Source organism: Rhipicephalus microplus, chromosome 3 (assembly GCF_043290135.1).
Source record: "Rhipicephalus microplus isolate Deutch F79 chromosome 3, USDA_Rmic, whole genome shotgun sequence".
Lineage (NCBI taxonomy): Eukaryota > Metazoa > Arthropoda > Arachnida > Ixodida > Ixodidae > Rhipicephalus > Rhipicephalus microplus.
The window spans coordinates 2,106,167-2,132,500 of record NC_134702.1 but is presented as its reverse complement, the minus strand read 5'-3'; the positions used below and the strand labels follow the sequence as shown (position 1 = coordinate 2,132,500).

Here is a 26,334-nt window from a genome sequence, read left to right as displayed (position 1 = left end):
AGACGTGGTATGAGAACCATGAAACCTCCATTACGACCTGAGATGAATTTTGGCGACAAGCTCTGGCGACTTATGCCAGCGTGGATCGCAAAGAAAAAACGCAGGCTGCGCTCGAATCTAGAAACCAACTCACCAATGAAAGTGTCCCAATGTATATCGAGGACATGATCCGCCTGTTCAAGCGCGCAGATTCCCATATGACTGAAGATAAGGAGCTACGCCACCTCATGCGTGGGGTGAAGCAAGAGCTATTCGCTGTTCTCGTCCGCAACGCACCACGAACAGTTGCGGAGTTCCATACGGAATCGACAGCCATCGAGAAAACGATAAAACAGCGGGCTCGACAGTACAATCGAGACATAAACTACGCACCTGCCAATGTCTTCTCTGGAGGCCAGCGAAGTGACATGAACGACCTGCGAGAACTCATCAGGTCGGTGATCAGGGAAGAGCTCAGCAAGTTGCAAGCACCTCACATTACAGCAACAGTGTCTGTCGTCGACGTAGTACGAGATGAACTGAGGCAAATAATACGTGAGCAGGAGCGTGCACCACAGCCGATCCAACGCATCCCAACGTCCTCTGAAATACTCAGACAACCCGTGGCGCACACCAATGCAGCAGTTGCGATGGCCTCTGCTTGCCCACAGACGGTAGGCAGCGCACCTCGTCCACTGGAACCGACGGCTACATACTTGCCACGAGCCCGTGGTGTAGCTCGCTACGTGGATCAAAGGCCCCGGAAAAGTGACATCTGGCGTCAGCATGATCGCAGGCCTTTGTGTTTCCATTGCAGGGAAGCAGGTCACCTGTACAGGTTCTGCCCTTACCGACAGGCAGGGTTAAGGGGCTTTCCGTTGTACGCACCATGCCCTCGAAACGGTTAACGGCCAACGGAGATGGAAGAGTACTTGTCCAAGCGCCAGAGCCCACTCACTCCACGCCAATATCAGCCAAGATCGCCGTCGCCCAGGCGTTACCGATCACCCAGCCCACGTGCTTCTTCCGCATGGTCTGGGCACCGTTCTACAAGCCCACACGCGGGAAACTGAAGCAAGCGACCTGTGGAGGTGAGGCCGCTGATAACTACAGTTGCGAAGATCCTCCATCACGGTTTCAAAGTGACGATGCTATGTTTACAGAGGATAAGCGCAGAAGTGCGAAGATTACTTCAAATTTGCGGTTGAAAATAGACGGATATGAGCTAAATGTTTCAGTTGACACCGGCTCTGATTATTCGGTAAGGAGCCACAAATTGGCAAAGAAACTGAAAAAGGTTGTGACGAAACGGAGTGGGGCACACATACGCACGGCAGGGGGCCTTACTATTACGCCTCTTGGCAGATGCACCTCAAGGCTCGAAATAAGAGGCTTTACTTACGTTGCTGACTTCATCGTAATGCCGGACTGTTCAAGGAAGCTTATACTAGGAATAGATTTCCTGCAAGCCAATTGAGCCATAATTAATCTGCGCAGATCCAGTGTAACGTTTTCGCCCAAACAAGCTATGTCGGTGGAGGAATCGGAAAAGCGACGTCTTACTGCCCTGCGAGTTGTTGATGATGACGTCACAGTGCCACCACGCTATAGTGTAATGGTGCTTGTTGAAAATAAGGCATTTTGTGACCACGAAGAAATAGCGGATGGAAACGTAGGGCTCTTTTTAAACAAAGTAATTTGCGTGGCGAGGGGTGTTGTTCACTTAAGAAATGGCCGCTCAGTTGTCCTCCTTACGAATTTTGGGAATGAGTGTCAGCACATCACGCTAGGTATGGCTATCGCCTATTTCCACGAGTTCTGCATGGCGACAGAACTATGCAGTTTAGCGACAACGCCAACCACTCCACAAAAGACCTACAACGTCGACGCACCAGTTAACGTCAACCATAGGCTCCCAGAATATCAAAAGAAACGATTGTTCGCCCTTATAAAAGAATTTTTGGACTGCCTTTTAACGTCTTATAAGTGCAAAACACAGGATTACAACAGAAGAAGCCACGAGACCGATTTACCAACACCCATATCGAGTATCACAAAAGGAGAGAGACGTCATCAAGAAACAAGTGGAGGGGATGCTTTCAGATGACGTGATCCAGCCTTCCAGCAGTCCATGGGCGTCTCCCGTAGTGCTTTTTAAAAAGAAAGATAACAGCCTTCGATTCTGCGTCGACTATTGGAAACTGAACAGCGTAACGAAACGGGATGTATACCCTCTGCCGCGTATCGATGATACACTCGATCGACTATCGAGTGCGAAATATTTCTCCCTTGATCTCAAGAGCGGATATTGGCAAATTGAGGTGGATGAGCGCGACCGTGAAAAGACGGCGTTCATAACCCCAGACGGCCTCTACGAATTTAAAGCGCTTCCATTCGGCCTGTGCACAGCGCCAGCGACGTTTCAGAGAATGATGGACGCTGTCCTCGCGGGACTGAAATGGCAGTCCTGCTTGGTGTACTTGGATGACGTTGTCGTATTTTCTACTACATTCGACCAACATCTAGAGCGACTCCGCACAGTATTAGAAGCCATTCGTTCAGCAGACTTGACCATCAAGCCAGAAAAATGCCTCTTCGGTTTTGGAGAGCTTCGATTCCTCAGACAAGTCGTCAGCTCCGAAGGCGTTCGGCCAGATCCCGAAAAGACAGCTGCCATCGCGAAGTTCCCGACACCCAAAGACAAGAAGACAGTACTATCGGCGATTTGTGGAAAATTTTTTGAACATTGCTGAACCATTTACTATTCTAACAAAAGACGAGGTGCCCTTTATGTGGGAAAGTGAACAACAGGAAGCATTTGATGAGTTAAGAACACGCCTGCAAGCCTCTCCAATCCTCGCCCACTTCGATGAGACTGCCAAAACTGAAGTTCACACTGATGCGAGTAACGTCGGCCTCGGAGCCATTCTAGTCCAGCGGTAAAACGGCCAAGAAAAAGTGCTAGCTTATGCCAGCCGCAAGCTATCGAAAGCTGAGACAGGTTACTCTGCAACCGAAAAAGAGTGTGTGGCGGTCATCTGGGCCATAAGTAAATTTCGGCCATACCTCTACGGTAGACCATTCCGAGCAGTCAGTGACCACCATTGCCTGTGTTGGCTGGCGAATCTTAAAGATCTCTCTGGCCGACTAGCAAGATGAAGCCTTAGGCTAGAAGAGTACGATGTTACTGTGGTATACAAATCTGGAAAAAAGCACAGCGATGCCGACTGCCTGTCACGCGCACCAGTGGAGACGAGTGAGCCGGAGGAAGAAGACTTCCCGTTTCTAGGCGTCGTCCAGGCATCAGGAATCGCTCAACAACAACAAAATGACCCCGATTTGCTGCCGCTTATACAGCGTCTCCAAGGACTCAACGTTAAAGTCCCGCGCACTTTTCCCAGAGGGCTCCCTTCGTTCTGTCTTCGAGAAGGGGTCCATTACAAGAGGAACTTCAAGCCTCATGGTGACAAGTTTTTACTCGTTGTACCTGCACCTTTACGAAACGAGATTCTGCACGCATGTCATGATGAGCCAACATCTGGACACATGGGTTTCAGCCGTACATTCGCCAGAATTTATCTAAAATACTACTGGCCAAAACTGTTATCATCAGTTCAGCGCTATGTGAAAACTTGCCATGAGTGTCAAAGACGCAAAACTCCATCCGTGAAACCTGCAGGCCTCCTCCAGCCAATAGAACCGCAGCACGCCCTATTCCAACAAGTCGGTATGGATCACTTAAGCCCGTTTCCGACATCGACTGCACGCAAGAAGTGGTAGTCGTAGCCACAGACTATTTCACTCGTTACGCTGAGACTGACTCGCTGTACAGTGCAACAGCTCTTGAAGTTGCAAAGTTCTTAATCGAAAACATACTCCTCAAACATGGTGCACCCAGCGCCGTAATTACTGATCGTGGCCCAGCTTTTACTGCAGACCTAATGAAATGTCTGATGCGAATGACCCATACAGACCAGAGAAGAACTACAGCACACCATCCTCAAACAAATGGCCTAACTGAGCGCCTGAACTCTGCCTGATATGCTTTCAATGTATGTCAACGTCGAACATAAACTGTGGGATGAAATATTTCCCTACATCACGTTCCCATATAATACAGCCGTTCAAGAAACAACGCGAGTGACACCATTTGAACTTGTATTCGGCCGAACAGTCACCACTCCACTGGATGCCATGTTACCACTGAATGATGAAAGCAGCAATCCACCTGGCCTAGACGACTTCCTGCAAAGAGCCGAGGAAGCACGACAGATGGCGAGATACAGAATACGCCGCCAACAGCGTATCCACTCCTATCGGTACAATGAGCGTCGTACCGAAGCGCATTTTCAACCAGATGACAAAGTATGGATATGGACCCCAGTGCGTCGCCGTGGACTTTCTGAAAAACTGCTTAGCCGCTACTTCGGGCCTTACGAAGTACTCCATCGTGTCAGCGTTGTAACGTACCAAGTCAGATCCGCTATACACGGGAGCTCAAAACGCCGCAACCCTACAGAGTTTGTGCATGTAGTCCGTATGAAGCCTTACTATGAAAGATCATCGGAAAACCAGTGACGCCTACCACGAATCTATTCATTGTCTGACGCATCGGGACAATGCGTATGAGGAGGGGGATTATGCCGCGACATATTGCCTGCATTCAAACAACGTGCCAATCACCGCGCGCACAGGGACATACATGCGCGCCGTCTAGTGTTGCGCAGAGACGGTGATGATAGCACAAGAACCCAGCTGGCCCCGGCTGATGTGCGCCACGAGCTTGGGACTCCTCTTGAAGAAGTAGAAGAAGGAGACATTCTCGGTGTTCTGCTGTAACGTTCTACGGCCATAGTCCCTTTGAGTTGTGGGCACAGGTTTGCCCTTTAATAAATACGTTTTATTACACTCCGAGTCCTTCAACATCGTTACAATATTGCGAAACGTTAATAGTGGTTGTAGTGCTGCCTACCCAATTTTATAAACATTCCATATGTACTCGTTTGATACAGCCATCACGTAAAGTTAACGTTCGTTGTGGTTAGGTGCCATGCGCTAAAGTTAGTTTATATACCAGTGTCCAGGGCCAACATTTTCACGAGCATCAGCACTTCATATCAGCTTCTGGTGTTGCTAATGCGCATGTTACAGTGGACATCGTTGTGCAAGTGCAAACTGGTTAGATAAGCATCTGCAACTCTTCAACATATGTATGTGCGTGGAACATTTTTACATGCATTTAGCGTCATTTCATGATGTGTCGCTCAAGTAAAAAAAAATCGAAACACCGTCACCTTCCCTCTATAACGTCGATTCACAGGTACGTGGGATCTGCCAATTTTTTTTTTCTCATGTCCGACCACAGAACACTTTTTCTTCACGTGCATATGCCCTGCGCACTACAACAGTCATTTTTTCTTTATTACGGGCCCTGGTTTCCTCTTGTGTATGAGCATCGAGTCGATGCTTTAATGGGAGGGGAAATATTTCCACCTGGTGTTGTGAGCTGGCAAGCCGTGGCCAGCCTAAAAGGGCGATGAGGACAAAGACGAAGTGCGCGTTAGTTCACGATGCACGCTCGTGTCTTTCTGCCTCGCTGTTCCTCTCTTGTGTATACGGCCCTTAGTGCGTGACAATATGTATTTGACCATTAACATAATTCGTTTACATTTTCAGTTTATGGCAAAACCGATGATTCTTGAATTTGGGTGCACCGATTACACTTGATGGCGAAATTAGCGCAGGTTTGAGTGGTAACATTTATTAGTTGGTCACAGCAACGTGAATTCACTTGTCAGCGTTGCTCTCATCGATAAGATATGAGTACCATTGTTAGATAACAGCGGGCATCGCCATAAGCGCGACGTGCGCGCGCTGCGCCACAACCGACTGAGTGCGGCTGCATATGTGCCGACCCGAGCGTCGCCTCGGCCTGTGATCATCAGGAACTGTGGCTGTAACAACAACAGAAAAACAAGTTTTCAATAAATTTTCACCCTCACACGGCTGTAACACATTAGACGTTGTGATCTGGCATGGGTAGACAACAGGTGCTTCTGCGTAGCACGAATGGAATAAGTGGCTGTTTGTAATTTGGCGGTCTGTATAGTAACGTCCCAGCATCGCATCGGTGCAGCTAGAGTATGCATTGAGCTTGCTTGGGTCGAATAGAGAAGATACATGCGGATTTTTTCGTGAAAGTTAACGTTGCCTCCCTTCAGCCCGTATTCTGAAACAATTGGGAAAGGCGGCCGTAGCACCTTTCGTGACGTATAGAGTCTGATACATTCAATAACTCAAACAACCCTTGCCCGTTACGTCAATGTTGCAGCGGCCATTGGTGTTACGAACGCCTCACAACAACGATGTGAGCGTGCTATCTGAGCACACAGGGCCTGAGAGTGGTGTTTTCGGTTCTATGCAGTGACCTGGATTGGCTGTGGCTATTTTAAATATTATAACAAGTATTCTTGAAAGTGCTTTTCAACGCGTGCACGCCTGTGTGTGTGTGTGTGTGTGTGTGTATGTGTGTGTGTGTGTGTGTGTGTGTGTGTGTGTGTGTGTGTGTGTGTGTGTGTGTGTGTGTGTGTGTGTGTGTGTGTGTGTGTGTGTGTGTGTGTGTGTGTGTGTGTGTGTGTGTGTGTGTGTGTGTGTGTGTGTGTGTGTGTGTGTGTGTGTGTGTGTGTGTGTGTGTGTGTGTGTGTGTGTGTGTGTGTGTGTGTGTGTGTGTGTAAACCTATTGTGGTTTTAGAACGTAAAAATTATTACTATATTATTATTATTATTATTATTATTATTATTATTATTATTATTATTATTATTATTATTATTATTATTATTATGGCTAGGTCAGTGCACACCAAATGTGAGAGTTCGGCGATTGCCGCCCCTTTTGCAATCGTTTCAGAATACGGCTTCTGATCAACCACCATCTCGGTGCTTTGTCAGAAAACTAAATGTTTGCACTTGCAAAAACGGTTGTCGCATAGACCAGCATAGGCCGGCAACCTTTTGAAGCCACGTTACACGAAAGAGCCGACACAGTGGGGGGCCGCATGTAAAGTTAGCGAGGGCGGGGGTCACTGCAGGCAATGGACAGTAATTTGTAAAGCTGGGTTACAAACCATGTACATTTTCAGCACACATGTCACGAAGTTGCAATCAAGCGTATGTCATCCCATCAAAAGTGTCGGCTTTGCCGGGGGCCACGCGGTCCGCAGGTTTCCGGCCCTTGGCATAGAGCATACTACTCGGCAGCGCTCAAGTATCAAGCGCTCAGATGGAATCTTTATAACAACGAAAAACATCGCAACGAAAAGAAGCAGCGCCTAGCAAAACGTATGAAAACCGCAGTAATAGTAATAAGATATATTAACATATAATAACGTAATAATAACAATATTAACGGGAAGCTTTTTAAGTTGCGTTTTCGGTGAAGACACAGTGTATATTTAGAGGACAGAAAGGTTGGCATAATTGATATCTATGGTCATTTAAAAGCAGCAGGTTTCAAAATTTCTCGACGGTAAAGGGGTCGAGAAGTCAAATCTGTGGGTTGCCAGTTTCAAACGTTCTCTATTGCTCCATGAGGCACAACGCGCGCTCGAAAACTGGCATATTATCGGTATATAATTTAGTATGTCATTACTTATGTCGACAACCTTCGCTTGGTTTCACATAGCTGAGCTCTGCAGCGACGTCTGAGAAACCTAGTTACGAGGGCCAACAAAGCTGTGACGCATGAATGGCTGCTGTCGCACGCGGGTGTAAGAAACCGTTCGAATAACTTCCACACCCAAGCACGCTGAAAAGAAAATTTTGGCGCGTACACGGCGGGGGTCTTGGTAGAACACTCGGCTCCATCAACATTTGAAGGATAGGGGAGTGAGGGGCCCCCTGCCCACGGGCCTGACAGGGGTCATTGCTCTCAACGAGCGGTTAACGTTCTCAGGAGTGTTCTGAATGGGCCGCTGCTTTGGTAAGGGCCGAGTTCCCGGGTTCGTTTCAGCGATCGATCCCAGAAGTGCCGTGTAAATCGCTTCTCTTGTCCCCTTTCTCGCAGTGTTCTACAAGAGCGCTTCATTGCGGTTATATTTTTCTTTCTGTGTTGACTAACTCCGTCTTCAATCGGTGAAAGCAAGCAGTGTGGGTGAAAGCATGGCCTTTCACCTTAGTATTCACCAACGCAGAAACAGTGTGAGGTACGCAACGCGGGGCTCATGTAGAGAGAGAGAAAGAGAGAGAAACAACATTTATTTACACATCTGGCGTGCGGGAAGTCACCGGCCACGCAGGGCGCAGTTATTCCCTATCTGAAGACTATGGCTAATAGAGTCCTATAGTCCCAGGGCCTAGATCTTGAGGACGTTGTGCTCCGGCTAGGCGTTGGATACTCGGGCTCCTCCGCTCCCGTCGCCCGGGTCGTCGGCTCCCTTTCTCCTCTGCTTTGCCAGGGCCTCCTCAAGCCGCTGGATGGCGTGAACCAGCCACCCTCCGCCACATCACGTGGGGCGGGTGTAACAGTGCTCTGAACAATGGGAACGGGCAGTGCCAGGAAGCCACGTATCCGCCCCGCAGAGGTGGGAGCATGGATGCTATTGTAGAGCACTGCGAGAAGCGCGGCCATAACGCAAAACAACGCTTATGACACCGAAATGAACTCTGGAATAGGCTCTTACTGGGAAGGGGTGCACATCCGGAACACCATGCACTGGGTGGATACACATCTGAAAGCAATGTCCTCTGTATACGTGCGCGGCTTTCGGGGCGAGATGGAAAGGTGTAGCCGAGGTCATTTGAGAACTGTGGCGTGAGCTATTTCACCTTCTATATAACTGGTGACCTTCACAAGTGAGTAACGTCATTGAATCCTCGCAGCCTGAACGACATCGGCGGCAGCCCACGGACGGAGCGCAGGCGGCGTAACTCGTGGGGCACCAGCGGTATACCCAAGCTCTCGTCCAACCCAATAGTGGCCGCCCCGAAGCAGCGCCGCGCAGCTTTCAACAGGGTCAAACCAGCAGCCGGTACGTCCCTGTGTGCACAGAACACGAATGTCGCAGCACCCATTACGCTGATGAGGCATATACGAGTGCACGTACTTAAGCGGGCCGGCACGGCCGCGCAATGAAAGTCAGGTTCGCCGCAAGAGCGAAGCAATGAATGCGATAGCAACAAATAAGAATGTCATGTACGTTTTTCATTAGCGGTGCACGGACGTGGCCACGTTTGACCACGTGATCGTGGGTTGAGGTGAGCACATTTGCCGTGGGTGCTGCAGCACCGTGTTAGGAATTGTCAGATACTTGCACAGCAAAACTGTATGTAATCGCCCAAAAGCACGCAAGGTTTATTTGGATTTGTTTCGCACTTAAATTAGAATATGTTATTACTCTACTCCACAATTACGTCGTGTGCCCTTATATGTTGTATCAGTAATCTCTAGGTACTGCACTAACAAATCAACATAGCGGCACTTACGCAGACGCGATAGCTTAATCCACCCGAACTCGCGCTTGCCCAACTATTCTGACAATGATAAGTAAATTACGAAATCGGCTATCGCTTTGTGTCTTCTCACGCTGAAGACAAAGTATCCGGTAAAGTACCCGGTATAAACTGCTTTTTAGCCATACTTGACCCTTGTTCGCGAGGATATGAGAATGTATCTTGAAAGCAGTGCAAAATAATAACGAATACACAGACGCCGGAGCTTCAGGACGCAAATATAAGGCAAATATTATTGTCGGTATTTACCTTAAGGGCCGCATTGCGCACGACGACGATGTGATAAATTAGGATTGATTGATTGATTAATTGATTGATATTGGAGTTTAACATCCCAAAACCACCATATGATTATGAGAGACGCCGTAGTGGAGGGCTCCGGAAATTTCGACCACCTGGGGTTCTTTAACGTACACCCAAATCTGAGCACACGGGCGTGATAAATCAGGGGCAGCACGAACATGCATTAACGGGTACAGCCATGCTGGCATTTTTGTGTCCAGATTAGTTTAGAAGTACGGTGTACTCGAACGGGGCAGCGTGTCTTCACAGGAAACCAACCGGCCAATGGTAGTCACTCATGACATGAAGCCACCAGGAGAGTGCCACGATTTACTGGTGGGGCCGCGCGCGAAATCTGATTGTACTGTGTGAGACTTCCTACAGTTTTTGAGTGAAAAGGTCACATAATACGATTGGAATGAAACATATTTTCGCGGTTTGAAACACATTTTGCCGCCTTATTGGGATAAAGCTGCTTCTGTGTCGTCTGATAATCTGCATGCTTTATTTGCAGAAAACATAATCGCTGTTTATGCAATGCATATGTACGCCTGTCTGTCAATAGCCCTAACTTGACGTTATGCGACGAAACCAGTGAGAATGTCCAGAAGTATAACATCATCAGGTGAGTTCCACGAGCAAATCTTGCCTGCATCAGCAAGGAAAGTGATAGCAAGGTGTGATGAGGTGCCCTGACGCCACTGAGAAAACGACGAAGTGGCAGCGAAAACATGCAATCACGTGCAGTGGCATACGAGGTGCACCCATCTTGAGCATCTCCTCGTTGCAAGTGCCCTTGTGGTGCACGCAAATAAATGAACAGGCCACGTTCGCCGAGCAGAGGAAGCCAGAAGCTGGAGCGCAGAAGATGCGTTGGCTTGGCCGGACGTCAGCGTTCGGGAGGCCAACATCGTCGGAAATACCTCATCGGACGTCAGCGGCTGACAGACTTCGCAAACGGTGTTGCAAATTATGTGTAAATGAGGAGTGGCAATCATCATTAGAATTAGAGCAGTGTATTCCCATTCCAATAAATAAGAGGTCAACGGGTGGGCTTCGGCATGGAAAAAAAATCTGATGTTACCACGACCAGAATTGGTAGCAGCTTGCCTCGGAACTAGGTTAACAGCCTTTTACAGTGAAAGTTGTTATGAGATCGGGTCTCGCGCAGCGCCGTAGTTGTCCATCGCCGCAGGTGTCCGCAGCTACACTGCGCAAATTTAGCAAAAAAAAAAAAACTAGTACCAATGAGACAGTGGTGCTCGAGCCCGGGTGCGCTGAGTGCCAGCCCAGTATTCTACCACTGAGCTACACCGGTGCTTTTTTGATACATGGAAACAGTGCAGTCAAAGGTTGTGAGATATATGTATACAATTAAACATTGCAAAATTATGCACACAGTCCAACGAACCTTCAAAAGTCTGGTGAACAAACACACATGTCCAGAAGTCCAAGCCACTCTGGAACAGGGTAGAAAGTTCCTACAACATTGCGCACATCGGCTGCTGTTCCTCGGAAAACAGCCTTTGTCGAACTAGGTGGCTCAGCATGTCTGTCAATCAAGTGGCTCCTCCATAATGAAAAAAAACGCCCAATAACATTATTAAATCATATGGTCCATTATTGTTAATGGTCTTTTCAAACGTTAACAGCCTAACACCATGAGCTGTAACAGGAAATTTTTTTGATGGTTCTCTTAAGGATGTCCCAGAAATGACACGCATCACAGCAATAACAATGCTCGATTTTTGTAGGCTCGTTGCACAGTTTGCAATTTAGAGACCAGGGCACGTATATGCCTTTTTCATGAAGCAACGTCTTTACTGGTAATGTTGAGGTGTGTAGTTTAAAAAAACGTTTTCGCAGCTGGCGGTAAACACATTTTATGCGCACGGTATAACACATCATGACCAGGTCGAGATACATATATCTGTCGGTAAACAGGTTAAGGGAAAAGGGTGCTGACGAGTGCAGCAGTAAGTGTCGTTCTGTCTTCACGGTAGAGATATTCTAAAGTGAATCTGGCTTTCAAGAAACCCCACAATTGCGAGTTTTCAGCAACTCTTTCGTGGCAAAAAGAAAAGGGAGATGCCAAGCAAGGCGGTTATGGATAACAGCCAGAAGAAACGGGTGACACACATCCTTCAGGTAAAAAAAATCGCACCAGTTGTCGTACAAACAAATGCACAAGACCCAGCCACACTTTCTCAAGCGGAAGAAAAAGGTTGTCTTTTTACGTGGCTTCCCATTAAGAATTCCAAATGAAGCAGGCAAATATCCTATGCAATGCCTGAATATGTACGCGAGAGCAATGCAATACCTGCAGAATGTAGACAAAGTTTGATGTTGCAAGCTTTGGTTCTCGAAGAAAAAAACTGAAAGATAACGTTCTTGCCTTTCGACGGATAGTGGTTATGGCGGACGTCCAACGAGGGCCACTTATCACGTACTAGAGCTCCGTTTCAGTGTATATTTGCGAAAACCGCCTAGCCCTGGTTTTGTCAAAACTTATATTAGCTCCGTAAATTTCACAGAAACGCACAGTCGTGTTTACTGCTTCCTGAACACCCCTTTTATCCACGCAGAAGAAGGCAATGTCATCATATCTATCGTCTTCATATCTATATCGTCAAATACCAGAATTAAGTAGTACACTTAGACAAGGTGGTTCCTAGTATACTGCACAAAGTAAAGGCGAAAGACAACCGAGACGCACTGATGAACTTACCTCTATTAAACCTGAAAGCGTGCGATTCACAATTATATCGTTGTGCCGTTTTTATAACATAGTGATATGCCATTATACAATACATCCCTGAACTGGAGATGTCTCAGCAGTCAAAACAAAAAATCATGTCGTACCTTATCAAAAGCATTCGAAAGGCCAACCTGAAAAAGTGCTACCTGATTCTCATGCTATCGTCAATGCATTCAAGGACTGATCGCGCTACATGAATATTGGTCTGTATAGAACGGCCTTTTATTCCGCATGTTTTATGGGCGCCTACACCATGAGTAACTATTGTTTGGAATCTGTTCGTGAGGATTTTTGCAAATATCTTATAGTCAACGCTACATAAAGATATAGGCCTATATCTAATTACCCTTTTTAATTCTTGATTATCAGTGCTTTTCGGTATCAAAGTAATGTGGGCCTGATAAAAGGAAGGAGGAAGTTCCCCAAGTTCATAGGCTTCTTTAAAAAGTGCCTCAAAAAAGGGAACGAGAAGTTCTTGAACGTCATGCGAAATTCCGCGCTAAGGTCATCTGGGCTTGGAGTTTTGTTTCTCTGCAAAGGTCTGATTACAATCTTGATTTCCTCCGTAGTTATCGGTCCATCAATGGTGAGGCGATCATCTTCCTGTAAACATGCCATGAAAGCAATGAATCGCTCAACTTTTTCTTCATAGCCATCTGTAAGCTCAGTCATGGTGAAGAGGCTTTTTTAATGATCCTCAAAAGCAGCTGTTATTTGCTGTGTGTCTGTGATTGTGGAGCCACTTGACTCAATTTGTAATATCTGCTTAGAAAGTGCGTATCGCTTTTGAATCCCAAGAGCTATTTCTGCTGGTTTATCTTCAGTGAAATGCATAGCACAAGAACGAATCATTGCCCCTCTGTATGCTTCTGTCTCACATTTCTGTATTTGTGCTCAAACTATATTTATTTCATCCCCGTACAGCCCCGGCTCTTGGCTTTCAAAAGCCTGCAGCAAATAAGTAAATTGTAAATATTACGTTTGTCATCTTTTTTTCTTTTGTGCTAGTTCACATGAGATGCTAATCACTTCATTCTCGACATTCTCTTTAAACATTTCCCATCGAGCAGAAATTGGCAGCTGTCGATATTGCGTTACCACAAAGAGCAATTCTTTGACTATTTTAACAAAACACTCTTCTTGCAAGAGCTGTACGTTTAGATTCCGTAATTGTCGATTTGATAAAATCTTGCGAAATTTTTAGGACCCCATGAAACAGCCACTAAACATTGATCTGTGGAAAATAAAGTTTTACATTATCACTGTGAAAGTCCGACCCTATGTTTATAGAGACATAGACACGATCTAGCCGAGCATGAGAAACATCCTGAAAGTGCGTAAACCTCAATGAGGCAGGCGCATGCTTTCCCACATCGATCATATTATGGTAATGCATTATTTGTTGCACTAAAGCGGCACTCGCATCGTAACGATTTGTTAAATATGAGTGATCACTAGGGTCTCAAACACAATTAAAATACCCTAATACTATAAAATGTCTATCAGTGTTTAGCAGCGGAGCTAAGGACAAGAAGAAAGCACTCCTTTCATTCACTTTTGAGGGAGCATAAACACAAACAAACCTCCAATTTTCAGAATTAAAAGAGCTGTCACAGCAAATAAGACGGCCTTTTCCATCAGTATGCAGGGACACCACGGAGTGACGCCGCTGCTTTCTAACTAATAAGAAGCATCCAGCGGATGCACTAAGTGCGCGGCTACTCTACAGATCGCCATCTGGTAGAGTTTCCAGTACAGAGCTTACATCTCGAGCTGACGAAATCTTTGTCTCTTGCACCGCTACAACATCAAGGTCTTGCTGCCTAAGCACGTGGTTTAACTGCCGCTGACGCCTTACATTTCTTGAGCCACGTACGTTACGTGTCCCTACACACCGGGGGAAGGTAAGCGGAGTAGCCATTTTGCTTACGTAAAGTTTTTGTTGGTCCCCTTTTGCCAAAGGCAAACTTGCGGCTTTTCCTCCCTTGCACTTTTTGTGGCACCTTCTTGAGTACGCTGGCACAGGCGGCGCATTCCTCCACCGCTTTCAATGAACACAACACGTTGTCCACACGAAGACGCGTGTTCTGCTACATCTGACGCAGCCACTCTTGCTTCAGCACTCTCCGGCGCAGGCCGTTTCCTTGCTGGCAGCTATCCATAGCCTCATTCTACAGCGTCTTCATCAGGAGGCTTTCCCTGTGGTTTTTCCGAGCCACGTTCACTGACAGCATCTTATTCCCGGGTGTCATCACATGCGCCTTTAGCAGCGCCATTGTGACTGTTTGGCATGGGCTCGATGGCTAACTGTTCATTTTCTGTGTTCCCACCCACTGCTTCTCCGGACGCATCGATGACTTCTGTGGCATCCGTTAGATGGTCTAGTTGAGGCTCCTCTGTGCTAGACTGCCCAGAACGCAGCCTGCTTCCGTAGGTCGACACGCAAGTATCCGACAAATGACCGAAGCGATGGCACTGCAAGCACGGTGGTGCTTTGCATTGTCGACGAACGTGTTCCACTCGCTTGCAACGAAGACATAGCAGAGGCCCATCAGGAATGAGCACCAGGCACTGGTAACCAGAGATGGTCATTGTGTGGTATTGAGCTGACACAGACGCCATCCTTGATATCTAAGGCCACCTCCCAGTTTGTTGTCATCCATTGCTCCATACCAGCACATCTCCATGTCTCTCTCTCTATAGACTTCACGAGCCCATAAGCTTGAAAGCCTCTTCTGCAAGTCTAGTTTCCAAATGAAGTGCACATAGCAGCTTTAGCTTAATATTCTTGGTCTCCGGATCTATCACCATGCATTTACGCCCTGTCACGCGAAGCTCGCCGCGGGCAACAAGTTTCTGCTTTGCAATTCTTCTTGCACAGGTAACCATTCATACGTCACTCATTAGGTACTGTCCTACACCTACAATATCCGCTGTAGTCAGTACTTCAAGAAGAGCGTCACATAAATCTGGGCTCGGTATGGTCTACCACCTAAGTCCGCATGGAGGAAAAAGGAATTCAAAACGTCATTACCGGTTGGTAGACGCGGCAGGACGACCTTGTAGCTTGCGTCTTCATCAGGAAACGGAGTCGATGATCCTCAGCCATTGGCCGACACGCTGTTCCCAACAGAAAACATTTTCGAACGCAGCCGTTTCACATGACTTCTTCTTCTGCCTTAGGCAGGCTTGATCTCGGGAATTCAATCACGTTAATACGACTTATAAAGCGGTAACAGTGGACGAACAAGCAGTCATCGCACAATGCGAATAGCGTAATGAGCGGGTCGTCCAAAGCTCCAACCCATTACAAAAGCTTCTTTTTGTTCAGATATTAACAGTGACACATAACCACTGCAGGCATGATTCTTCATCGTCGTCAGCCACTGCATGAACAATTGGCACAAAATTCCTCGCAATAGTTTAGCGGATACAACGCTTCTCAGAAGAATGACAAAAATAGCATAGTGAATGCCGGCCTACTACCCTAAATTTTTTATAACTAATGCCACAGTGGGCATCAAGCAAGTGTGCCTGCAGCAGTTACCCAAAGAGTGTTTCGAAAAGGCCCTCCAAAGCCGCTCTTCTAGCTTTCGCTGTGACTGTGCTGCGCCTTTCCTGCAGGCCTCGCGTTTTCTTCTTTTTTTTAACACGCAACTATGAAGCACTCTGTACTACTGTTGGACTGATTCCAATATCTGCCTAAGCTGGACACAGTACATAGGAACGAAGTGGAAGTCATTTGTCGCTAACCAGGTAACTTAAATTCAAACCCATAGCAGTTGGCGTCATTGTGCTGGGAAGAACCATCCAGCAGACTCGGTGACAATACGTTTGTCAGCACGCATGCTCAGAGAGAGTAGTTTGTGGTGGCATGATCCCAGCTGGTTAGCTGCTGCTCCGAAAATATGGCCAAAGAGCGAAGAGGAGACTAGTGATTCTACAGCCACATTAGTCAAAGCCGCAAGACAAAATGAATATTGTATCAGTGTCTAAAATTGCAATCTTAGAGCCTAAACTAGACACGAACAAGTTCAGTCATAGGCAAATCATTGTTAGGGTAACGGCATGGATGAAGAGATTTATACACAATTGTCAAACGCAAACCCATCTACGATGGGAAGGCCCTCTGCGTACTCAAGAAATACGTGCAAAAAAATAAGCATGGCTGAAGACAATACAGTTGCGAGCATTCACTGAAGACATCGTCACGCTGGCTGATGGCAGGACACTTGACAAAAGATCGCGCGTACAGTACCTTCAGCTTTTCTTGGACAACAAAGTCACCCTTCGCATCAAAACTCGCCTCGATCACGCAACGACTTCGGACGACGTGGAATTCCCCGCATAGCTGCCACCAGACCAACACTGCACACACCTTATCATGAACGACATTCATCGACGCATTCTGCATGATGGTGTTAGTGCTACGCTAGCTGAACCACGTGATAGTTTCTGGCTTCTCAGGGGACGGCAGTGCGTCAAGAAAGTGATTAGTAAATGTGTTGTGTGTGCGCAATTTGGTGTAAACCATACTGCAACACCGTCCGCTCCTCTTTCAAGCGACAGAGTTTTTCCAGTCACAACCATTTCAAGTCAGCGGCGTCACCATTGCTGGGCCTGTGTTTGTCAAAGAAAACTACACCGTGAAATCTTACATTGTCATGCTCACGTTTGCAGTAGTTAGAGCCGTTCATTTAGAGTTATGTAGTGATATGACTGTTAATTCCTCTCTGCTGGCTTTTCGCCGTTTTGTCGCGCAGCGGGGCATACCAATCGTCATATATTCTGATAACGCTCTAACGTTTAGAGCAGCTAGTAGGAAATCGGAGCCCATCTACGAGATTTTACGAGACGTTCAAATCCAGAACGTTTGCGCGACGAGCTAGATAACGTGAAAATTTATTGCTGAGCGTGCTTCATCGTCAGGAGGATTCTGGGAAAGGATGATACGAACGGGGAAAGGCTGCTTCCGAAGAACAAAAAAAAGCTTCAACTTTGATCAAAGCGTACAGTTTTAGCATAAGTCGAGGCAGTGGTCGATTCTAGACCATTAACATACGTTTCTGCTGAGGCGAAAAAACATGAAGTTCTTACACCTGCTCATTTGTTAGCTCTTCGACAACTTACCAGCCTACATCACTATGAAGATCCCATGACGGCAATGAAACGCACAGATATACATTGCACCTGTGGAGAGAACGCCAGCGCAGGCTAACCACTTTCTGGAACCACTGCTTGGTACAAAGAATACCTACTAGCTCTTAGAAGCGCTCACTTCAGAAATAATAAAAGAAAGGAAATTGAATTTAGTGTTGATTACATTGTACTGGTACGCCATGATCAAGTGCCTATACCATTCTGGAAAATTGAAAGGATTTGAAAGACATACGATAGTACGGATGGACACGTCAGGGCATGCAGAATCCGATTAGCAAACAACATCAAGATTACGAGGCCGATAAAACTCCTGCCTCCCCTCGAATTATGCAAGTGAAATTGCCGGCGGCGGAGGATGTAGGAAATTACGAGAAGAGACGAAGAAGAGGTAGTGGGACAGATGCTGTTTTGGGCGCTTGGAGGATTGGAAGGGATGCCATGATTGGACGGCATTGCGCGCAGCGCCAATAAAAGCTACAGAGAAACTTTCTACAAACGGCACGTCTTCTGCACCAGCGCCAAGCGAATGCAGTATCTGCGACAACCAGCCTGGCACTTCTCGTTCAAGACCAGCAGCACGGCCACAACTGCTAAGTCAAGCCCCAGAGAGTCCGCTATGGGGCCAGTCAAGGCTGGTGTGCCTCGCATGGGCTCCGTATTCTACGAAGTTTTTGTTGAACCAAGACTGCTTTTTTGGTGCCAACAGTGGTCTCTCTTGAACTTCAGCAAGTTGCCGACGCTGCAGGTGAGTGCCTCAAACATATTTGTTCTTGAGGAGCTTTGCAAACTTCAACTCTTGCTGAGCGGGGGAACGCCGCCTCGTCAGCCCTGACGCCACCGGCACCGGCGTCGGGCTCGCGCTTCGACGCGCGTGCACAAGTTCATTCGGCAACGCAATGGCATACGTGGTGAGTGGCACGGATTTACCTGCCACAGAATTCAACCCAGAAGAATGGAGTGTAGTCCTGAATGCCCGACAACGCTCACCTCGATAACAGTAAGAAACAAACTGAAGGAACGCAGTCAAGTAAAGCGGCGTCAGCTGCCGAAACGCCAGCACGCAAAACGGAATCACCGCCCAGCGTTTCCTCAAAGCTCGACAACACAGCTGTGGCGCGTCCTCGCTTAAAACGACTGCCACAGTTGCCAGTCGATGACTTCAAGATTGGCTTTCGTCCGAGTGCGGGCGTAGATCTGGCCCAATACAACGATGGAGAGTTACGAGCGGCTGTAGTCGCCAACAGCGGACTGCACTCTGTGGTTGCCGACGAAGATCTTGTGTGCACCAATCTGGCCAAGAATATTTCCACCGTGTCCACTTCTTGCGCCGACCGAGTTGCCAACTATGCGAAAATACGAGAACTCACGCTACGTGGTAAAAAACTGGGATTTCACGTGTACATAGCTCCCCCGGACGGGGCACGGGCAGGGATCATCTACCGCGCTTGGAATGGTGAATCACCTCAGGACTTGCTTCAAGAATTACGTCGGGCAAATCCCCTTCTACCAATAGTCCAAGCAAGGGACATGGGGCGTACCTCACGGTCAGTGCTCATTCACTTCATGGCTGAGGAGCTTCCTCCGTCAGTCAAAATGTTTGGCATCCTCTACGCCGTTTTAAACTTTCGACCGAAAGTGGAAGCGTGTCTAAACTGCACAGAAGTCGGCCACCGACGAGATGTATGTCCTTTGCCAAATCGCATCACTTGCTTAAGCTGCGGACAGAAACACCCGGAGGACTATCCCTGCACCCCGCAGTGCGTCATCTGTGGGGACGCTCACAAGACGGGTGACAGGGCATGCAAGCAACGCTTTCAGCGTGGCTTCGGCCGTATCTCTCGGCCACGACAAAGGCCGCAACAAGAACACCAGCAGGAACAGCCCGAGTTCCAGCTCGAGAAGGAGTTTTTTTCAAGCATCGACGATAGAAATCGCAGCAGCAGAAGCAAGAGTCCTGGACGAAACCATAGCAGCAGAAGCAGGAGTCCTGGGCGAAACCGTGGCAGCAAAGGCAAAAGCCCTGGACGAAGTGCATCACAATGCCGCGACTTCAGCACCAAACCCGAAAAGGTGAGCTGGGCAAAGCAAGCCTCCTGCTCCTGTTGTATGCTCTCTGACGCTAAAGAAAATTCTAAAATTCAGGAGACTATCAAACGTCTAATGCGAGAGAATCAAGAGTTAAAGCAACAGTTGTCTCTTGTGCTGGAACGTTTAAGTACACTTACAGCTGCCCCACCCGCGTCTTCTCCACCCCTATCCATCTCCCCCTCTGTCATAGAGCCCGATATGGCAGCCGAGTCAGGGACCGATATTATAGATTCCTCTCCACAGCCAGCAAAAAAGAAAAGTACAGAGCAGCCCGAGTCATCGGAGGATGATTTTAAAAGCACCAGTCAAAAAAATCGGAAAGAACACCGGGAACTCAAACAAAAGGTTGATTTATGCTTTACGCAAATCGCTGAACGCTTCAATAAGATCGAGAGTATTCTAGACGTGTTAGTTGCTCGGCTCGAATGTCTCCCACAATCTCAACCCTCTCCTGCGCCTTCGCAGCCATAACCCCCTCCGGCACCCTTGCCTCATCTTCACCTTCTTCACTCTGCATATGGCAATGGAATTGCCGTGGATTAAGAAACAAGAGAGACAACCTCTCACTTTATATACAGCGGTCTACACGGGCGCCTGATGTCATCTCCGTACAGGAGCCTTTAAAAGCTTGCAAACTCCTCGGCTATCAGGCTGTACATTCGCATCCTAGCTCCCCATGGGCTACCACATATATACAGAGGAATATCTCGTTTATAGCGCATGATCTTTCCGATCTGTACAGTGACTGCCTTCTTCTTGAACTTCTCCCACGTCTTACAGGACAAGGCACATATTTTATTTTGAATATTTATTCTCATCCTAGAGATGGCCTCACTGCTGTTTTTGAAACAATTGATAGGGCCATCCAAATAGCAAACTCTGCTCCCATAGTTGTAACGGGTGACTTAATGCCCCACACGTGGATTGGGGTTACAGGAGAAACACTCGGAAGGGTACCAGCCTTCTTCAATACATTCAGCGAAACAGGTGCACTCTAGTCACTGACTGCATGCTACCAACACGAATTGGCAACAGTGTGAGCAGAGATACCACCCCTGACCTTACTTTCACTAAAAATGTGCGACAAGCTAACTGGACACACAGTGGGGTCAACCTCGGCAGTGATCACTACATCCTAACAATTACACTGTCCCATGCCAATTTTCGTCCACAGTTTCATTTAAAACCTATTGTTGACTGGGACAAATTTCGCGAAATCCGAGACCAAAACCCGAAAAAAGAAATTCAAGGCTACAAAGACTCGGCGCCTCAGCTTAAACAGGATGTAGCTCTTAGCGGAAAACTAGCCCCAGCAGCACATATCCATGATCCAGTAGACAGCAGGCTACTCTACCTATGGGAGGCCTATCGGAGCTTGGAGAAACGATGGCTCAAGCAAAAATATAATCGCAAACTAAAACGCAAAATGTCACAAACACTCCAGCTTGTAACTGAAGACGCGGCCAAACTTTCATCGCAGCAGTGGAACCAGATATGTAACCGACTCGACGGTACTCTACATATGAAGAACTCTTGGTCCCTGCTTCGCCATATGTTAGACCCATGCTCCTCGCGATGTGAAAGTAATAAGTGAATTACGAAACTCTTGTTTGAAGTAGAAAAACAAGGACAAGACGTTGAAACTGCTCTTAAAACTACGAATTCCCCTGGCCCAAGGCGAGAATCGTTACCTGCCTACAATGGAGCTCCAAATGCAGACTTGGATGCACCAATTGCAGAGGCGGAAGTTTGGGCTGCCCTAAGCAAACTTCGCACCACATCTTCTCCAGGGCTAGATGGAATTACTAACAAGGCACTCCGAAATTTGGACTCCAAGTCAGTGGCAGCTCTTACCGATTACATGAATCATCAATGGGAGCAGGGCTAGCTCCCCAGGAATGGAACTCGGCTAAGGTGACTTTCATACCCAAACATAATAAGCCGTTAGACCTTAATAATTTGAGACTGATCTCTCTTACCTCATGTACAGGAAAACTGATGGAGTATGTAATTCTCAATCGTCTTAATCGCTACATGGAACAAGAAAAACTGTTTCCCTCTACCATGTACGGCTTCCGAGCGGGACTCTCCACTCAGGATGTCATGCTGCAACTTAAGCAGGACGTGCTAAATCCTACTTTTCCACACATCACCAGAGCCATCCTTGCATTGGACCTGACTAAGGCTTTTGATAATGTTTCTCACTCCTCGATTTTACAATCTCTTAGTGAACTAAACGTAGGCTCTCGCACGCACAGGTATGTCTCTGTCTTTCTCAGCAATAGGTCCGTCCGCCTACAGTTGGGCACTTTCAAAACCGATTCCTTCACGCTAGGTAGCAAGGGAACGCCCCAGGGATCGGTTTTGTCCCCGTTCCTTTTTAACGTTACTCTCATACCGCTAGCACGGGAACTTGCCAAACTTTCTTCCATCAATCACTCCTTGTACGCGGATGACAACACCATCTGGGTCAATGCTGGCAACCATGGCGAAATCGAATCGAAGCTTCAGCTGGCCGCTGACATTGTTGTTAAACACGCCAACAATATTGGGCTCACCTGCTCGGCGGCTAAATCGAAACTCCTAGTAATTGACTTTAAATAGCAAGATACTTGTCACATTCAAATCATGCTTGATGACACCCCTATTCGCAGGGTCAATAAAATCAATATTTTAGGCCTTAATATTTCCGACAATAGTTCCAACGCTGACACCATAAAGTTAATCCGCACCTCAGTTCATAATACAGCTTCCCTCATTAAGCACATATCCAATCGTCATCGCGGCATGAGGGAAGCAGACACACGCCGCCTCATACAGGCCTTTTGCCTATGCAGAATTACCTATTCTATCCCCTACCTCTATCTCTCACTTACGGAGATCGAGCAACTTAACAGACTCATTCGTAATGCCTATAAAACTGCGCTTCATCTCCCTAAATCAACAGCCACGGATAAACTACTTCTACTTGGGGTGCACAACACTCTGGGAGAGCTTGTAGAGGCGCATCTTTTCAGCAATTATCAAAACTATCACTCACAGAAACAGGACAGGTGCTCCTGCGCCGACTTGGAATCAACGTTCCTGGTCACACCACGGCCACGAACGCAGTTCCCCTCACTGTTAGCAGCAACCTATTAATCCCACCACTCCCCAAAAATACTCACCCAGAACATAATCGGGCGCGACGGGAAGCTCGAGCCAAGTCCCTTCAGAAGCGCTTCCCTCCTAATTCTCCCGCAGTTCATGTAGTCGCCGCCGAATACGTAGATCATCGAGCTTTCGCGGTAGCCGTCGTAGATGGATTTCAAAAACTGGTCGCTAGTGCGTCCCTTCCAAATTCGACAGAATCCCTGGAAGCAGAGGAGGCGGCAATTGCTTTAGCCATTGTTCACTCCTCCGCAGAGTACATTTTTCCGATTCAAAAACTGCAATTCGTAATTTCGCCACTTTCCGAATTCATTTTCCGGCTGCTAAAATTCTTGAATCATCTCTTCCACCTGATCGCCTTATCACTCTCCTCTGGGTCCCTGCGCACTGTGGACACCCAGGCAACGCGGCCGCTCACACCCAAGCCCGAGCACTCGCCAACCGGGCTCACAGCGACCTGCCTTCGCTTCGAGGTGCCAGGGATCGACTCCTCAGCTATCACTATATCACGATATTTCACCGAAATTCCCGCCTAACATACCCCCCACCACATAAATCTCTTTCCAGAAGTGACCAGGCTTTGTGGCGCAGACTTCAAACGGCCACAGTGACGACTCCTTTTCTTCTCTCCCTTTTTACACGTGGCGAAACCTCGCCTCATTGTAACTCATGTCCTAGCACTAGAGCCAACTTCCAGCACATATTTCTGAATTGTCCAAACAAACCAAAGCCCCCTTGGCAAGGGTCAGAACACCAGGAGCGATGGGAGGCTGCTCTGCGCAGCTCGCAACCGGGTTTACAGCTCCGGACAGTGAGCTGGGCCAGAAGGGTCGCCGAAGCACAGCACTGTCCGGCCACCTAGAGCGGCCCGAGGGCTCATCGTTATCCTGATTCCACTTCCCCTACCCCCCCCCCCCCCTCAAATGATTCATTCATGAATCAATGAAGTTGATTACCTACCTACCTACCTCTGCGGAGATTCGGCCTCGTGTGTAATTGCGGACAGCGGATTGGGAATTTGTGAAAACTATGACCGCGTCCTTACCAGTCGTTGTGGCAAGGGCGATCGCTGCTTCCTCGGCAGACTCGGAGCTCCGCACCCGGAGGGTGGCGGATGCCATCTCTTGCCCTTCTGCGTCGACCACACTTAAAGCGTAGGCGTTTTTGCACGGGTATTTAGCCGGGTTGACGTAGCGAGCGTCTGGATTATGCTGGTGTCTTCTGCGGATGGTGTCGACTTGAGCGATCTGTCTTTCCTGATGGTACTCGGGATGCATGTTACGCGGTACTTGGGCGATGCTGAATGATTCTCGCAGGTATGGCGGCATCTTCTCGTCGCGGTCTATCTCGCAGATGTAGCTCTCGCTGTAGCCCAGGCGCTCAAGGACTGATCTGCCCGTCGTCGTAAGCTTAAGCCTCTCGAGTTGGCTGGTCCGTTGGGCTTCTACCAGATCTTGCCAGGTGTTGTGTATACCCATTTTTAAGGGTCTGGTGATCGATGCCATTGGAGGTAGCCCCATGGCGAGCTTGGTAGCTTTGCGGATGAGCACCTTCAGCTTGTCGACTTCGGGTGTCTTGACAGCAATGTACGGGGTTCTATAGGTAATTCGGCTGGTTAGAAGAGCCTGCACAACTCTCAGGGTATCGTTTTCCTTCAGGCCACCGCGTCGGTTTGCGACTCTCCTAATGAGGTGTGCGAGCTGGAAGACTGTGATCAGCCGACCGATCAGAATCCGCAGCACACGTTCCTACCAGCCGTGGTTCATAACCAGCATCGCTAAATTTCGCGCCTTGCTTTAACAATACGCCAAGTGACTCAACTTTTGGGCTACAAAGGCGTCATTCATTTGCGCGCACCAGCTCTCGAGGCTCCGCGGGCCCCCGTGCTACGCACAAATGCTCGCGGTGTCGCTCAACAATACCTCCCGCATCCTGCTTGGCTATCTGCGGTTTTACCTCGGCCTGCCACTTTTCGCGAAATTCCTCGCGCGCGCCTGTTATCTTTCTTGCCCGCCGCTTGTGTTCCATCGAGCGACGCGCGGCTGCCCCGAGGGCCGTCGTCGTCCCCGCTCCTAACGACAACGTGGGCGATCATAAGCTCTAAATCAGTGGTTTCCTCCTGTCTTTCAGGGCTCTCGGCTTCTAACTGCCACACTTTGCCCGTGTTCAACCGGCCACTTTTGGGCGCCGGCTGTGTGCCACCTGCCTCCTCTGCGCCTTCCGATATGTTTTCGGAAGCGCACTCATTCTTAAGTGATTTCCACGCTTTTTCTGACAGCAGGCAATCCGCTCGTGTGGTCAGCCGGTCACTTAACGCGCAAAGCACGGGAACCTCCCTCGCTAGGCCAGCGCTAACGCCGCGTTTGCTGGACATTATCAACAGGACCACCACAAGCATCGCTTTCACGTATCACCGAACGCAGATGTTAATAGTGCCTTGCGGCGACCATGTACGGTAGGATCGCGCTCTCCCGCAACACAGTGATCTCCGCTCCCGTGTCCAAAACCACTTCGATATGCATATCCTTACAGTCGAGTGACACGGCGATGAGGTCACCGTGTGCTACCACCGGCTCCCCCATCGAAGAATGTGCCACCAAGCTCTCGCTCCACGCGTGCTTGACCCATCTCATTTTCGCTGCTCCGGTTGGTGCGGACAATTCCATATTTGGTGCCTTGCGCTACCGCAACTGTAGCAGGCTCTGCACTTAGGGTTTTCTTGCGCTCTTGGGCTTTTTCTGCCGCCGCGACTTCGCTGTCTCATTCTCGCACCCAGCACTGCTCACACTTTGCGACTTTGCCACCTTTTGCTTCGCCTGTCTCGCAGCGCTGTTCGCTCCCTGCGCTTCCTCAAACGTTCGCAGCAACGCGGATATCTCTGGGGCGCACATCCACTTTCTCCCTTCTTGAAATGTCACATACTGCATGGCTTCCTCCGACAAAGGTTTCTTTAATTGGTCGGCAACCAAAAGCTTAACGAGGCCCTCGAATGTGGACACCCCCCTGCCTCAAGTTAAAAGTGGAGGTAGCTCCCTAAACGTGTCGAAAAAGGTCTCCACCCTTCCTTCGCACGCTTCCCTGACCCCAAGGATCTTTTTAAATATTCCCCTGCCAAATGCTTGAGCCCATCAAGCACAGTTTGCTTGATTACCTGATAATCTTGATGCTCTTTTGGGCTTAGCCACGTGGACAAAAATGGGACTCTCTCCCCTACCAATGAAAGAACTAACCGTCCCCAAAACTCACCCGGTACCTTGTACGCTTCTAGGGCACTCTCCACGGACTCAAAGCACACCGGTGCTTCAGCCACTGTTGTAAATTCGGGTAACACCCCTGTGAGTACTCTCGAGTAGCGTCTCAGTTGGCTACGCGGAAATCGCCTGCCGAACTCAGGTCCATTCCACCGAGAG

The 26,334-nt window shown here is 48.3% G+C and overlaps 1 protein-coding gene across 6 annotated transcripts in view; it reads left to right on the top strand.

The window, feature by feature from the left end:
* Positions 1-26,334, top strand: part of LOC119164063 (kinesin-like protein KIF12) — a 318,668-nt gene that overhangs the window by 248,006 nt on the left and 44,328 nt on the right. For 5 of the 6 annotated variants that reach the window (XM_075888721.1, XM_075888718.1, XM_075888722.1 and 2 more), the window contains one exon: positions 8,857-9,005. The exons of the other annotated variant lie outside the window; for it this stretch is intronic. In XM_075888721.1, coding sequence (XP_075744836.1) covers positions 8,857-9,005 — 149 coding nt within the window. The remainder of the gene's footprint in view (positions 1-8,856; positions 9,006-26,334) is intronic. 6 annotated transcript variants of the gene reach the window in all.